The 15,192-nt window shown below is 40.4% G+C and overlaps 1 protein-coding gene across 11 annotated transcripts in view; it reads right to left on the bottom strand.

The window, feature by feature from the left end:
• IQCH (IQ motif containing H) overlaps positions 1-15,192 on the bottom strand; it is a 62,335-nt gene that overhangs the window by 25,140 nt on the left and 22,003 nt on the right. For all 11 annotated transcript variants that reach the window (XR_002441707.1, XR_002441708.1, XR_002441706.1 and 8 more), the window contains 4 exons: positions 13,776-13,859; positions 11,590-11,765; positions 7,665-7,937; positions 5,613-5,804 (listed from right to left, as the gene is read on the bottom strand). Coding sequence is in view for 6 of the 11 variants with exons in the window: in XM_021406819.1 (XP_021262494.1) it covers positions 5,613-5,804; positions 7,665-7,937; positions 11,590-11,765; positions 13,776-13,859 (725 nt within the window). In the remaining 5 variants the exon portion in view is untranslated. The remainder of the gene's footprint in view (positions 1-5,612; positions 5,805-7,664; positions 7,938-11,589; positions 11,766-13,775; positions 13,860-15,192) is intronic.

Raw genomic sequence — 15,192 nt, 5'->3', positions numbered from 1 at the left:
CACACTGTTATTGCTAAAAACTGGCAGTTAAATTCAATTGATTCAAAATATTCGGGATCCATATGGCCTCAAACCCTGGAGCTGAAGTTCTGATATTGCCTCACTGCTGTTTTCCAGCATTTGCCTCTACTCTAGTCCCCAGATGGTGGAAGTAACATTTAAACCTCCTTTCCTCTGCCTTGTACAATAGACCTTGGCACCATTTCAACTGTTTACTCCGGTAATTAACAGCACTGATACCACAACAATTACAACTCCTACAATCTTAACACAATAATGCTATGAATTAGTGAGAGCTAATGGCTGGAAGGTATAGTGGTTCCAGACTGCGAGATCTGTGCATTTTTAGAATAAAATAAAAGGTACAAACAGCACGCTTGCGGTAGACAATGATTACCTAGTAATTAGTTTACACAAAGCTTCCTATTTAATGGCAAAACGCTGTAATTAACGCGTGACAGAAAATCAAAGGGTACTTTGTAAGCATATGAAAAATTAACACTGCAGGCCTATAGCTTTATGTACTGATTAGAAGCATATTAAATCAATAGGACATACACACCAACAGCTTGCATATCTGATTATTCCCAGTCTCAGGAATGGATGTCGTGGCTTCCATTTAAGCAAGGACTACAATTGTCATGCTTTGGTTCGCTTAGGATTTAGGAATCACCCAAAACATTGCCACGGCAGCTACACAGAGATACTAATAAATGGAGGAAGAGCACTGCAGATAGTTTACATATTCACTGTCTGCAAACAGTTTAGGATATATTGCTGACAGAGCACTGTCTGTAGCAGGAAACAACCTACAACTGTTAAGTTTCACCGACAGCCAAGTTCTCCTTGAAGTCTTTGGGATCTTTTTCTATTAAATATCATAATGGACTGAAGAAATTTTAAAAGCTTGTCAGAATTCTGCAGATGGATCTTCTGTGTTTCTGCCACAGCTCCCGGCCCCCTTCAGGCTGGAAAAATCTGCACACCTGCAACCGTGTGCAAACAAGGGCAGCATGGCGGAGCCTTGCTTCAGAGCTCCTCCGCTCCGCATGGTTCAAAACCAGTCCGAAATCAGTGTGCTGATGGTGCCGTGTTTCTGTGACTCTTTGACAGTGTGGGTGGTTTTATTTTGACCTACCTATAAGCAAGCTCTTCACTGTGAATTCTTGCTTCAGTAAAGAAAGAGGATATGGTACATAAGCTTCAGGTTTCTTACAATGAATGCAGCTCATTCAACCAGCTAAAAGCTTCCTCGACGCTATTCCTGATTTCCGGGCAACTGCGAAGTTTATCTAATTACTTATTGCAGGGCTTTTGAATGTTGACCAAAACCGTTTAAATTTAAAGAAAAACCCAGAATTTCATAGCATTTTATCTTGGTCTTTGAAACTGTAATTTTTCAGAAGCCATCCACGCACCATCCTGAAACCAGCCCCTGAACATGGCTTCGTGCAACTCAGACCGAAAGTTGGATTTTCTGGATTTATCGCCTTTTGAAAATATTTTGATTTCCGATTATGCATCGTAGTGAATTAACCAAGATACGGTCTATAGGGAAAAGAAACCGTGACAAAATAGGGTGACACAAATGGAGACAACGAGATTCAAACGCTCGAACATTTAAAACAGGAGGCTGCCCAAGCACATTAAATAGCTTTTCCTTTTCTACAACAGATACTTAATGGAGACTTTTGAAACGGCTGCGTAGCTACGGCCAATTACAATGGCTTATTCAAGAGATATTTGTTGCCTGTTTTTGTGTTCTATTCTTGTACTTCAGCTCTTTTCCTCTTTATCCCCACACATCCCTCCTTTTTTTAGTCTGATTTTACTTATTTTAGGGTTGCTGCTAGGTAAACTCACAACACATTGCTGATCCTGGTGGTTAATTACGAGATGCAGAGTAATAAAAGTTAATTCTGAAATTAATTTGACTATTAATCTAACCTTGTGATTTAGCTGCTGTTTAGACATGTGTAGTTATACAATGCGGTGGGATCTCTGCACAGTCCTGCATTGTTTTCTATAGAACCACAGAATGGTTGCGGTTGGAAGGGATCTTTAAGATCCTCTCGTTCCAACCCCCTGCTACAGGCAGGGACACAGGACTACAGACAGGTTGCTCCAAGCCCCACCCAGCCTGGCCTTGAGTGCTTCCAGGGAGGGAGCATCCACAACCCCTGGGCAACCCGCTCAGTGTCACACCGCCCTCACAGTAGGAAGACTGTTGGAAGAACAGGAGAGGCAGCATCAACAGGAATGCAGTGTCATCCTGCATCCAGAACGCAAGAGGACTGCAAGTGGTTGAGGTTGAGTCAGGAGGCACTGCAGACTTTGACAGCCTGCTGTCTATTGCGAAACAACACAAACACCTCTAATAACACACGTGGTACGCTATTTCTCCGTTGTTCTTCAGCATGAGCTCTGAGTGGGCATCTGGCATCATTCCTCATGCTCACGTGAAGTTTGGCTGTGTGAGGTCAGTTCAGCCCCAAACCTTACCTCTGGCAGCAGCCACAGGTGGGCGCCCAGGTAACGACATAAAAGCAAAACAGGCATATTCATTAGCCATATACTCTGCCACCATCCAACAATTCACAGTTCAGAACCCCCCTAAGCCAGAGACAGTTGGCAATTTTAATAACCAGTAGTTTTCTCTTTCAAGAATTTATAAAGTCTCTCAGCAAGGATCCATATAAACATAGGTGAGATTTTCCCCAAACTGAAAAAATACTAACTTTAAATAAAATATTCCTAGCTTTGTAGCATGCTTTCGAATTCTATCTTCTAGTAAGCATTAGGGCTCTCTTCCTGTAGATATTTCAAATGCCCTCATCCAGTTGTTCTATATACACTCTGTACTGTTTTTCCATGTGCACTCCTAGTTGCAGAACCACTATTTCTGCTATGAATGGACTAACTGAAGCTTGAATTGATACAGAAAATAGGTTGGAAAATCATGATATAATGGCATAAGAGCATCTGACAGCACAGATACCTTATATGCATTTATTTAAATGGTTACAAAACTGAATTTATTTGCCTCCTCCAATAATTATTCCTGCTGCAAGATATCCTCAGACAGCTGAGGCATCTCAGTACTTTCGGACATTTTTTGCATGTAACCGGGGTCAGATTCTGATATTCTTTTCCATACTGAAGAATGCCTTTTCAAATTGCCCCTAACTGCCAAATGAGCATACATGGTGACAGCAGTTCTCTTGATATTGAATACTGTTTGAATCTGGGCCTCAGGATGACATTTTTGATCAGCTGGCAGTCTTATGCCAGCCTTCAGAAGGACGAAGGCCTTGCAGAGACATTCAGCATAGCTTGTGAGTTCTATTCCTTATGCAGCTGCAAAATAATAATCGTTCAGATAACTCAGCTGCTGCAATACGTTAACAAGGTAAAATACATCAATAATCTTGCCCTGCATTTTTGCCTGCCCAGTGCTGTGTCTGAAATGAGGAACCTAAAATCAGTCTCATTTTCAGATGGAATCGCTTTTTACACAATTCAAACTCAAAAACTGCATTATTTTTAATACCTTGCCTACTACATACCAATGAGGAAAATTTGGGTATCGTGTCTCAAACTGCTATGCAAATGATGCTATTTGTAAGTATTAACATAATTTAGTGCTTACAGTCATATCCTCATTTCTAATAATTCTACCAGAATGGAGAGTCTTTTCACTGTACTCTTAGCCTGCAGGATAGTCTTTCATCAAAAAGCTGAATTTTTTAATAACCTGCCAGCATATGTTTTGCATGTGGCAGCCTATGCCGATGACACAATGTCTTCATTATCCAAAGAAGCAAGTCTACATACTGTAATAGGACGTTAAAGCATGCCTGTGCTCATAAACTAACGCTTTGATGTTTAACCGTGTATCATTACAATGGTATTCCTTAACAAAGGATGATTTTAATCCTCTGCTCTCAATGGTAATACTCAGTGGAGACTGCAATTCATTATATATAAAAAAGGTCTCCCATTTTAGAAAAGAGGGCTAAACTCAGAAGGCAGAAACACTTGAACACACGTATTCAAACAAGACTCTGAAAATTGCAGCAAGTTTCTCGTGAAAACTGGCCTGGCTGTATGGAAGTTTTCCTGCTGACACTAGGAAATTAGATCAAATGCATCATTCCATAGATAGTTGCCAACATACGACAAATTATTATGTTTAAGGGCTTCTTAAGGATTGGCTCCTGGCTGCATCAAATCCTAACACAAACACTGTATGAAAGAGAAAGCAGAGAAAGCTGGTTATCACTACATCCCTTTATTTGGAGTCACTTAGCCACCGAAGAATTAGGAACACTAATATAACTCTAGGTAATAATGCTTGCAAAGGGAATTTATACCAGCAAAGAACTAGACTTTGTGAAATTGCATTTCACCATGTCTTCTCCCTCCAATTCTGATGGTGGGAGCAGGATGTGGCCATGATCTGGTGGCTTCGTGTTCCAGAGAGCACAGTGCCACACGGATCTTCCACCAGGGCAGCTCTCCAGCGCCCTGCTTTGTACTGCTCACCTTGTGCAGAGTGAGGGACCCTTAGCACATCGGAGAAATTAGCGCTTCGGTCTTACATGATAAGCTCTGTTTTATAATGTGGAATTATTTTGTAGCTGTCAAATGCAACAGAACTGTAAGCAGCCCAATTTGAAATGTTAATATACAATATAATTCAATCAAACAAAAATTTCAAAACGGTTTTGATTGAATTAAAAAAAAAAGATCAAGAGAGCTGTAATGAGCAGTTTATGTAAATTAAACAATTCTTTCTGTACACATTCCTTCTGGCTTTAAAACCATTACATGAGGAATGAATCCGGCACCGCAAACAGAAATATTAAATGCTTATTGAAATTAACACATTTAAATACCAATGAATATTTAAAGTACAAATAGTTCTCCAAATACCAGAACTAATGAACTCTAGTTTCAGATAGATTTTTCTGTGGTTGAGATGCATCATCTTACAACCTCTCTCCAGCATGTGGATTCTTACCCATCTCCCAGTTCATGAGTTCATGCTATACTGTTTCCTTCGGTGAAATATTTATAGGCTTTCCTTACCTGAATGCCTGCTGTAATGAAACATGCAGGAGCCTAATGTTCTCTGATACCTCCAGTGTTCTGTTTTATACAGATGAAAATTGCTAACAGGCTTAAAAGTTATCAGTGAGGAGAGATGTACAGAAGTAATAATTCTTAGCAAAACAGAATAAAAAGCTGTCACTTTGTATGTGGTTTCAAAATGACTAGTATTGTTCGCTGCATTCGTTCAACGCTTTTATTCCAAGAATTCCGATATATCTATGTAGCTGTAAGGCTCTACCACCTATATAAACTAAATGCTTTGTACCCAACTTACTCCACAATCAGATTTCAGACACTTGCTTATATTTGGGGCTATGTCTTTGTTTAAATTTGAATTACTAGTGCCTACTAGTTCATACAATCCACTCTGAACTCTGCAACATCAGCTCTTACCTGTGCCTTAAAACGAAAGCTTAGACTAAAGCGTTGCAGGGAGGAGCAACCCCAGCAGACTGTTAAGAATCCAGGACACCAAACAAGGTTCCTTTATTACTTACGTGTGCCCACTTCTTACTCCACGTCTCGGGGCTGTGCTTCTGACGTTCCTTCAGAACCCAGTGGTAGCACTCCAAATGCAAGATAATATCACAGAAGGCAGTGCCATTTCCTCCAGATTCGTCATTCACTTTAAACAACCAACGCTGCACCTCCATGTTGTCCACAATCAGCTGGCTGAGAACGCCGATGAGCTGAGGAGCAGACAACGACACAAAGAACTTTAGTACGGTGACAATATCACACTGGCCCCTGATTTACACTCCCTGTTCTCAAACACTCGGAACTTTATTTCCTAACTATGGTTTCTGTTTCTTAGAGCTACTCGTGTTGCTGTCATTTTGGATACCTAGCAAAAGCGAAATTCTTCTTTGGTTAAGAATTTATGGTCTTCATGCTGTATTGAGCCCACTTGGGCAGAGTACCTGCCGGCAACGCAGCACCTCCTATTGCTCATAGAGCTGTATTCTGCAGAGAGAGATCTGCCTGTCCAGGCTGCTTTGCCACACCGGAATCTCAAGAAATGTTTCTGACAGGGAATAGCAAGGAGCAGGCTGCACTGTTTGCAAATCAGAGAAACAGTTGTGCCAGATTCCAACACCAGCCGAACATCTGTGAAATCTTCCTGCTGGAGAGTACATTGTATGGCCATAAATATATGAAGCAGCTACCAGGCAGGCTTTATTAAAATGCTAATTATTTATTTGTATATGTACACAGATTTAAATGGCTTTAAAATGCTTTCTGCCCAGCTGGTGTAGAATGCAATTAGCTTCTTTGAAATGGCAGATGCCTTTGAACCTGGTAAAAGTATTACCAGATCTTTTTGATTGGCCAGAAGGTATTTTTCATAGCAATTTCTGGGACTTCTGTTGTGTGTATGGGTGTTGGGTTTTTTTTGTTGTTGTTGTTTGCTTTTCAGCAACCTCAAGTACAATTACACGGGTGTTTCAGGTGCCATTATTTGTGGCTTTTTGAGGATCCCATAAATGTGTTTTTCTTGATGACTCCCCTACAGTAATGAAAAGGATCAATGATACTGTAAGGACTGTAGCAATCATAAAGAATTATGTGCTATCTTTACGTGAAAATTGAATTGTGTTTTAACATAGTGTCACCTTGCTTTGATTATTTAACCTAAAATGTCAATATTTCATACAAGCAAACAGCTGCAGAACTTCCGTAACACTGTACTATGAATCAAAAGTATTAGGTTCATGTAAGTTAGTTATTTAACAATAAATCAAACAGTTGTTTTACAGATCATTGATCATATATTTATTTCATCTACTATAGAAGCTGCAGTGTATTTGAGTAGCTTAGGCTGTTTTCAGTGTTAAAGGTGATTAATAAAAAGCAAAGTAATGTGAAGAACCTCTCAAAGCAGTAAGAATAGCTGCTGGTCGTTGTTCTGAGTTCTATCAACACAACAAAAATGTTTTAAAAAGAAGCATTACAAATCATACTTAAATACGTAATTACTAATTATGAACATTCAGTGTCAACTGAACACACTATAGAAAAGTCTTGTGCTTTGTAATTTCAGTTTGTGTTTTGTTCTCTCTCTTGTTATTCCGGCAGGATAGTTGAATCTAGCATTGTTAACTTCAGCTGCAGGTATGCTCAGTAAAACCCCAGTCGAATGGGCTGACTTCTTAAGTGAAAGAAATTTTCTCTTCATCAAATACTTAGTTTTCCAGAAGTCTCTGTTCTATTTTCAGTCACTGGTAAAACTCCTATTAATTTCATTAGGGCCATGACTTCATCCACGGAGCAGCAACACAAGCTGTTTGAAATAACTGAACCAAAAGGCATTATATATTCTCAAGAAAGAACGTGAAGAATACCAAAACAGTTGTACTGCTTCCTGACTAGGATGTGAATTGCATTTACTTGCTTAGATACGGCCAAAAAGAGCCCAATCTCATACACGATTTAATCAAACCTACTTAGGCTCTAATCAATACAGTCATGGCAATTGCACCAAGCTTGCATCCTATCAAGTGAAAATAGGCACCTGCATGTTGACACATCCCAGAGCACGTCCTGCTTACCTGTTCGTGGTTGTAGATGTCAGATTCTCCAGGAGGGGTTGGCACACAAGCACTGGCAAAAATTCGTTTACTTCCGGACTTGGTACTATAGAGATGAGCCACTTCTGGCACCGAGCCCAGGATAGGCACATTTAACATATCAGCCACTGCTAAATCATCTTGGTGGGGAACCCCTCCGATAATGTAGGCGTCTCTCCTCTGGATAAGAATTTTTATTCTTTGGATTGTCTTGGGACTGTACTTCAGCTGAGTGGCTAGGCACATGTGATGCTTCTGTATAAAGATAACATTATTCTTGTTAAAAGGTGTTCTTTTCTATTCCATGGACCTAATTTATAATGTTACACACAATAAATACATTATTAATAGCAGGCTGGGTTATGACCTATCCTGTAGCTTAGCAGTTTAAATTGATAAAAGCTGTTGGGGTGAGGCTCCATAATCGTGCACATCTTTAGTGTGTTGGAAATGGGCTCACTGGGAATAGAACTAATTACTACACATCTGTATTTATTTGATCCATGCGGAATTATCCTTCTGTCAGTCGGCAGAGAGGCTGGTGGCCTTTGGATAATAGTGATTCATCTCAGCAACACTGCTGGCATCGTTTAACTCTAAAGCGCCTAAAAATCAATACAAAAATGAAGAAAAACCCCTATAGCAGAGAACGTATTTCACCATACAGTTCTGCAGTATTTTTAGCAGTTCTCTGAGAATAAAACATTTTGATTTACTAAAGCTTTCACCGATCACATTAAATTACTGGGGATATATGTTCCCATTATACAGTAGTTCTGATAGCTACTGTAAATGCAACTGCAGAGCACTCAAAGCGAGAGAAGTATTTCTTGCTGTTTAAAGCACAAGGGTTTCAACTTTTGGGGAGGAATTTTTTAATTCATCTGAAAAAATATCTACTACTGAACAAGCTGCTCATGGCAGCCCTAAATTTCAACTAAGAATATCAGTTGTTGCAGGTGAAACCTCCCAAGTAGGTACTGCCACACATCCTGTGCACGGCCTGCAGAGAACCCAGTTGTTTTTACAAAAGTGCACTGAGGTTGAGAGAGATGGGAACAGACGTCGTGCAGAAACTGTACAACAGACCTACACTGCTAAAGATCGCCATGAACAAATCAGAGTAAGGAAAACTTTTTTACATTGACATTTTATCTAATTGAGGCCCTTGTCAGGAAAGCATACCTTGTCAGAGCAGCCTAAGGACCGGACTTGCCAGGGACTGCCAGGACTGAGAAACCCAGTTTATGTTCCTTCAAAGACCTGGATGTTTTTTTGCATGGACTTAAGAATAAATCCCGATTCCACTACTTGGGTGGGGCTGGTGGTGGGAAAGGGTGGGAGCCCTTGGAAGTGGACAGAAGGAAATCTCTTTTGCCAGTTGCTCAGTGCTTTCTTGTTCCAAACGCATAGCTCCAAGAACTGTCCAAGTCTGTCTGTTAAGGAGCCAGATGCACTGCAAGGAGAGTGGGGATTTATCTCTAGTCAGAGAAATGAGAGACTTTGCAAAACTCTAGTAGGAAAAAGGGAGTCACAAGTATAAGGGCAAGGAGAGAGACCCATAATGCTCTGATTCAGTTTCTTTTCTCTTGAGCACGAGTACAAAAGCATGGAGATGGCCCTTTCTGCTGGTCTCGTGGCAGTTCTGCCATGTACAAAACAGGATCGATATCCATCCCCGGTCACTTGCTCCCTGGGGCATAAGCGGTGATGTAGGGACGAGATTTGCTTTGTGTCTCTCAATAATGGATTTTACAGTTAATTAAGGAGTGCAGGAAACAGGCTGTAAAATCTAGTTCATTTCTGCTTTGAGAGCGGCATGGCTGCCATGATAAATGGCAGTGCGAGCGAAAGCAGGTAAAAGCAGGAGAGCTGAGTAACGCCCAGAATTCCAGCACAGCACTGCACGGAATGATGGCTAGTGGATTAACCGAAACACAGCTCTTGGTGCTCAAACCAAGAGGTTTTTCAAACTTCTCAAGCTCAGAGAAGCTGAACTTGGCATCAGCTTCACCAAGATGGCAGAGCCACCACCACCCCATTTGAATTTGCTGCTAGCTGAGAAGCAGCAGAGCGTATCACGCTGCTCCTGGCTGCACAGAGTCCCACGAGATCAGTCTAATGGCTGGCATCTGCCCAAGGATGCAGGTGTAGGGACACCCCTTTCTTCCAGTCTCCTTCCTGAAGACACCAAGGTCATTGAGACCAAAGGATGACTAGCAGCAGTTACAAGTACAGATTCTTCCACATACAAGAGATATATTTCTAGGACATGTTAGGCACGGATGGAAAGAGACATGTGCTTGGCGAAAATAAGGTAATTTGAGGATTTTGCATTTAAAGAGGTGTACTATGCTGAACAGCCATGGGTATACCTCAACCTGCAATTGCCCGTTGTTATTGATGGCACTAATTTACTTCTCAGCATTCAGTAACTGAGTAAGGGGCACAATCTTTATCTGTGAAAGAAACACACAGCCCTTGAAACTAAGGCTAGCTCCCTACACCAAAGCATGTAAACATTTCCCAGTAAGTCACAGCTGCATAATAAACAGAGTTGTTTGCTTTTCATCTGGAAAATAAGTTTGCTTGGGATATTTCAGCAGGAATTTGGAAGAGTGATAGCTATATAGAAGAGATGCATGCTTGAAAATGATCTGCTTTTACATTAGACCTACTTCAACCAAATCACCGTGACCAAAATTGGTCACTGAACCCATTAAAATATACCACTGGTATTTATCAAGGATTTACCATCCAAACAATATTACTTTTCAAGGTGAAGGGTCAAATTCTGGCCCAGCACAGGCAGATGTGGTTCCTAGAGCAGCATTCACATGACAGATAAGTACTAAAGGAAAGCCCAGCTCCTTAAAACACAAATATCAACTTGATGCTTTCCTCCAGCTTCAGAGAAAACAAAACACATTCCTATCTACAGAACTCACTTTAACTGTGGCAAAACCAGCCGGCAGCTCTGACTCAGTGCTCCCTTGTTATGCTGTGAAAGTGACAAGCACTTTTTTCCATGGGTGGTTTCAAACTGCTTCGACAGAAATGGATTCAAACATGCATGTGTTATGCCACTACAGAACTACGTTTGAAAAGCTAACGCATTTACTACATATAAAAAGATTATTTTCGTTCTGATTAATCTCGATCTAAATGTGGCACAACCAATATTTGTTCAACAGAATAACTAGAAGAGGGTTATTAATAGGTATATATATATTGAAATCAGAAACAGGGCTGTGAGCGTAGATATGAGATATATACACATCAAAATTTTATAGGTATCAAATGTTAGCAAAGGTGCTGTATAATTAATATTTACAATATAAAACTCCACTGTAAAGGAGGATCACTGCACTGCAGTATCATCAGGAACGCTGTATGTAGCACACAACAGCTAAGGTCTCTTTAGACCATCGCCCAGCACATGAATTTAAAAACGACTTGCCAGGTTTGGGAGTAATATCTGTATTATCTAGCCTAAATAATTCTAAGTCCCGTTCTTTACAAAGTTCTAAACTGGATTTAATTGCAAGGTACACTACAAACACATGAATAATTGGATGCTGGGCTACCCAGAAATAAAGCCTGAGTAATAAGAATGGTTTATTGCTCTGATTTGCTTACAGATATAAATCTATCAAGTTCACAGTCCCAAGCATATGGTAAGAACGGACAGTGGTCTGCAAATAGCCAATATAGGACGATCTCAACCAAGTCCATAAAGCTAAACCGGGATATTTATTTCCAGTGCTCTAACTAGTAGTCTAATCAGTAAAGCCCTTAAACTTGCAATAATATTTCACTGATGTGTACCAGAGCGTTACAAGTTATAAAATTTCCAATTTAATTTTACTGCATCCCTCAAGCTGTAGTAATTAGAAGACAAACTCACAGGGAAGCTGTTTATAGCTTCAGGGGTGAGAATTTTGAACCTGTCCTGCAGGTCACTCATGTCCTCGGGGTTCCCAGATCTAACAGCTGCCTGCAGACCCAGGAGTTTATTGTAATACTGCAGTAACTCCTCGCTCAGATGAAGGGGGCAGATGTAGATGACGTCCACGTTGGCATCTAAAACAAAGGGGCACAGTGTTCATTACTGGGAGAAAGGTAGACTCTATTCAGAACCGCAGTCTGATGATTCCTGATCGTTTGCTAACAAACAGCCTCGCTAAAAAAGCGCTGGAAATAAACCCGAGATTTTTAATTCCCCAATCTTAGTGGTTTAACTGCTTTTTCTGTGCTTCAGCATTTCTCTGAAGACAGGTCAGCAACCCAAAGAAATAGCTAGTTTCCAGAATTCAATCTGCAGAACATATTGGGGGCAGAATTTTGAAAGAGTGGCAGGGGGATTTATCTGCGCAACTCGCATTAACATCAGTGGGAATTGTGCACCGCTTTAAAAATATATCCCATTAACTTCAGTAAATTATAAAACTGAGCTATTAAGTTTAGAAAGCTGATGAAATCACAATTTCAAACGCTGCCTGGATTTTGCACGGCCTGTTCCTTTTCTTGTCCTGTCCACATAAAAGCTCACGGTAGGATACCATTAATAACTATTGCTGAGCATGTGAGTGTGCAGATTAGCTAGTTAAATACCACAGTGCGAAAATCTGCTTTTTTGCATGTAAAACAACTTGATCTGAGAGACAGTGAGTACCCAGATACTCAGGGGTGAGAAAGTGAAAGTCTTGAATACGTGCCATTTTGGAGGAAAATTTTAACTCCTGTGCTCTTCTAAAATATTAATAGATGACTTAATGAATTGATTGCCGTGTAAAATTAATAGAATATGCTGCCAAAAAGCACTCCTAGATTTTGATCCAGCTCCTGCTGAAATCAGTAGGAAGTCTTTCATTGTCTTTGCTGGGCACAGAAACAAGAGCCCTGAAAGTGCCAGGGACAACTGCTACCACGTGGGATCGAACCAGAAGCAATGCAAGGATTGCAGTAAGGAAACTCTGAACCTAACATTGTAAAGGAGTAAGATATCCCACTTATTCACTGTGAATTTGGTGACTAAAATGCTGGGACACATTTTATTGTAGTCTTAGCACCGCCCTATAAAGAGATATCCAAGTCTGCTTTGGACGCAGCAGGGCTCCAGAGACAGGTTAGCTAACAGCAGGTCACACCAAGCACAGAGATCCTCTGGTATTGTACAGAAAAAACAACAATACTGTAAATGTCAGTGCTCTGTTGCCAGGCACAGGTAAAGCACTGATCTAGTTAATAATTTACTTAACACTTAACTAGTTTGCATCTTACTTGTGGTCTGTCTTACATTTTACAATGGAAGCAATTTTCCTGTTCACAGACCTTTAGCTAAGAAAGACAGCCCATATAACGTGTTGACTTTGTGCCTTTAAGTTTCTAACTATCATTGTAGAGACAAAAAAAAATCTATGTTAAAAAATTGAAAAAATAAAGCTGTACTGTGGAAAAACAATATTAGTGTCTAGATAATATATAAAAGCAATTACATTATTATTTTCGGCAACTGTAAATTTCTGGATCTAATATATTTTTGTTACAAACTTATTAAATGGCATTTATAAAATAATAATGATACTGAAATATATATGAATCAAGTAAAGTATGTCATTCCAGGGAGCCAATGGAGTTGGTCATTGACAAATCATATTCTACATTTGCTTTGCTTAAGAGAGGACCGTCATTCCAGGGAAAAACTTTTAATGTATGTCCCTTGCCTCATTTGCTAATTAAAAAAAAATTGGTTTAAATAAGATCTTGCTCTTTTTTAGCACATCCTTCTCTCCGTATGAGCCTGAATGAACACTGGCAGGATTAGCTACCTAATTTTGTAGAACACCAAGCACTTTTGATCGTTTGTGGTGCTCAGCATGCCTTGTGGGATGAGGTTGCTTTACCTTGTCGCAGTCAGAAAAATCAGTGTGATGTTCTTATGAATAACTTGGACCGGAGTGAACAGCAGAACCGCTCCTGAGCTTGTACGTTCTCTACATTTAATATTAATACAAAACGAAATTCCTCACCCGTCATTCCTTTGTTCACAAGTACGGGCAGATAACAATCACAACAGGGGCAGCGACGTACCCAGTATGTCGCACAGCCTTCCCAGCTGCAAATTCTGTTGAAGAGCAAGATCAGGAATACGTTCACGGATGCGCTGGGAATATCCTGGAAAACAAGTGATATGAAAAAAAAAAACCAACAAAAACCCACAAAAAAGCCTGACACCTATTTAAGAGAAATCAGCTACTTCAGGTTTATATTTAAAAAGCTGTAATATAAGTATTTCAAATCCTAATCACGGTATTGCATAAATTACATCATGGTTGGACTGGGTGATCTTGGAGGTCTTTTCCAACCTTGGCGATTCCACGATTCTGCGATATAACATCATGTTTTTGTGTGATGAGATTTTAAGAAAATAGCTAAATGCTGCAGACCTAGAAGAGCTTTATCATTTAAATGTGCAGCCACATCCGAGTATTTTGCTCAAGTCTTCTGTGCTGTTGGATTTTTATTTTTTTTAACGTTGAAAACAAAAAATGACACCGTCATTAAGCAAGAATCCCGGTAGAGCGGTACACTTTGTACTTCACACAGATAAAAGGCAACAAAAACACTTCATTAAGGAGGTGTCTCAGCGGTACCTGATCACTTTGTTGCAGAGGATGAATGAGTGGCAGCCTGTCTGAGCTAGGATTACCTATCCGGAGGTCAGACTTCCAACTGATTGCATATTTGCATTCGAAAGGACTGCCGCAAATGACACGACCACTGTGACTATAATCTCTAATCCTGTAATTTTAAAATTGAGTTGATTCTGAATGAATCAGTGTGCGTGTACAAACACGCAGCCACACAATGTGAGTTGCTGGTTGGAATAGCTGTGATTAAATCAATAAGGAAGTTCAGCCCAATGCTCAGTGTTTGCTGTACTGCATCGACTGATCCTTTAACAAGACCCTTACAACATTGCTACGTATCTGCTCACGATCAGTCACAAAAAGCTTCGTTGGACTCAAATTCGCCAAACATTTCATTGCTTTCACTCCAGAAGATGGTAACGCCTGTTTTTTACCGCAAGCACAATTAATATAAGTAATGGACATTCTAAGGTGAGGTGGCAATGCCACTTTGCACAAAGTATCGGAGCACACTGGCACCCCACCAGGGCAGGGTCAGCCTCGCGAAGCGCGAACCACGAATTTTCATTTCTCAGTTTAGTGTCACTGGAAGGACAAGGAGGGCCTTCCTCCCTTGCATGAGTTTTACGATAGTGTATGAGCAATCATTTCAGTGACTGCTCCCAATTTACACAGGGCTAAGTTGTAGGGAGAGTTATAGAAGTACTAAAAAAACGGGTGTAGGAATTAATGGCAAGGGGCCTGCTTTCACCTCCCCTTCCAACCTCAGCCATGACCTCACGCCCATAACTGCCATTTTCTTGATAAATCTCAGAGTGCCTTCCTTAGCAAAGGATCCACAACACTTTTCAAACTCC

This window comes from Numida meleagris, chromosome 9 (genome assembly GCF_002078875.1).
Source record: "Numida meleagris isolate 19003 breed g44 Domestic line chromosome 9, NumMel1.0, whole genome shotgun sequence".
NCBI classification, from domain to species: domain Eukaryota; kingdom Metazoa; phylum Chordata; class Aves; order Galliformes; family Numididae; genus Numida; species Numida meleagris.
This window is presented reverse-complemented; position numbering and strand designations above follow the sequence as displayed.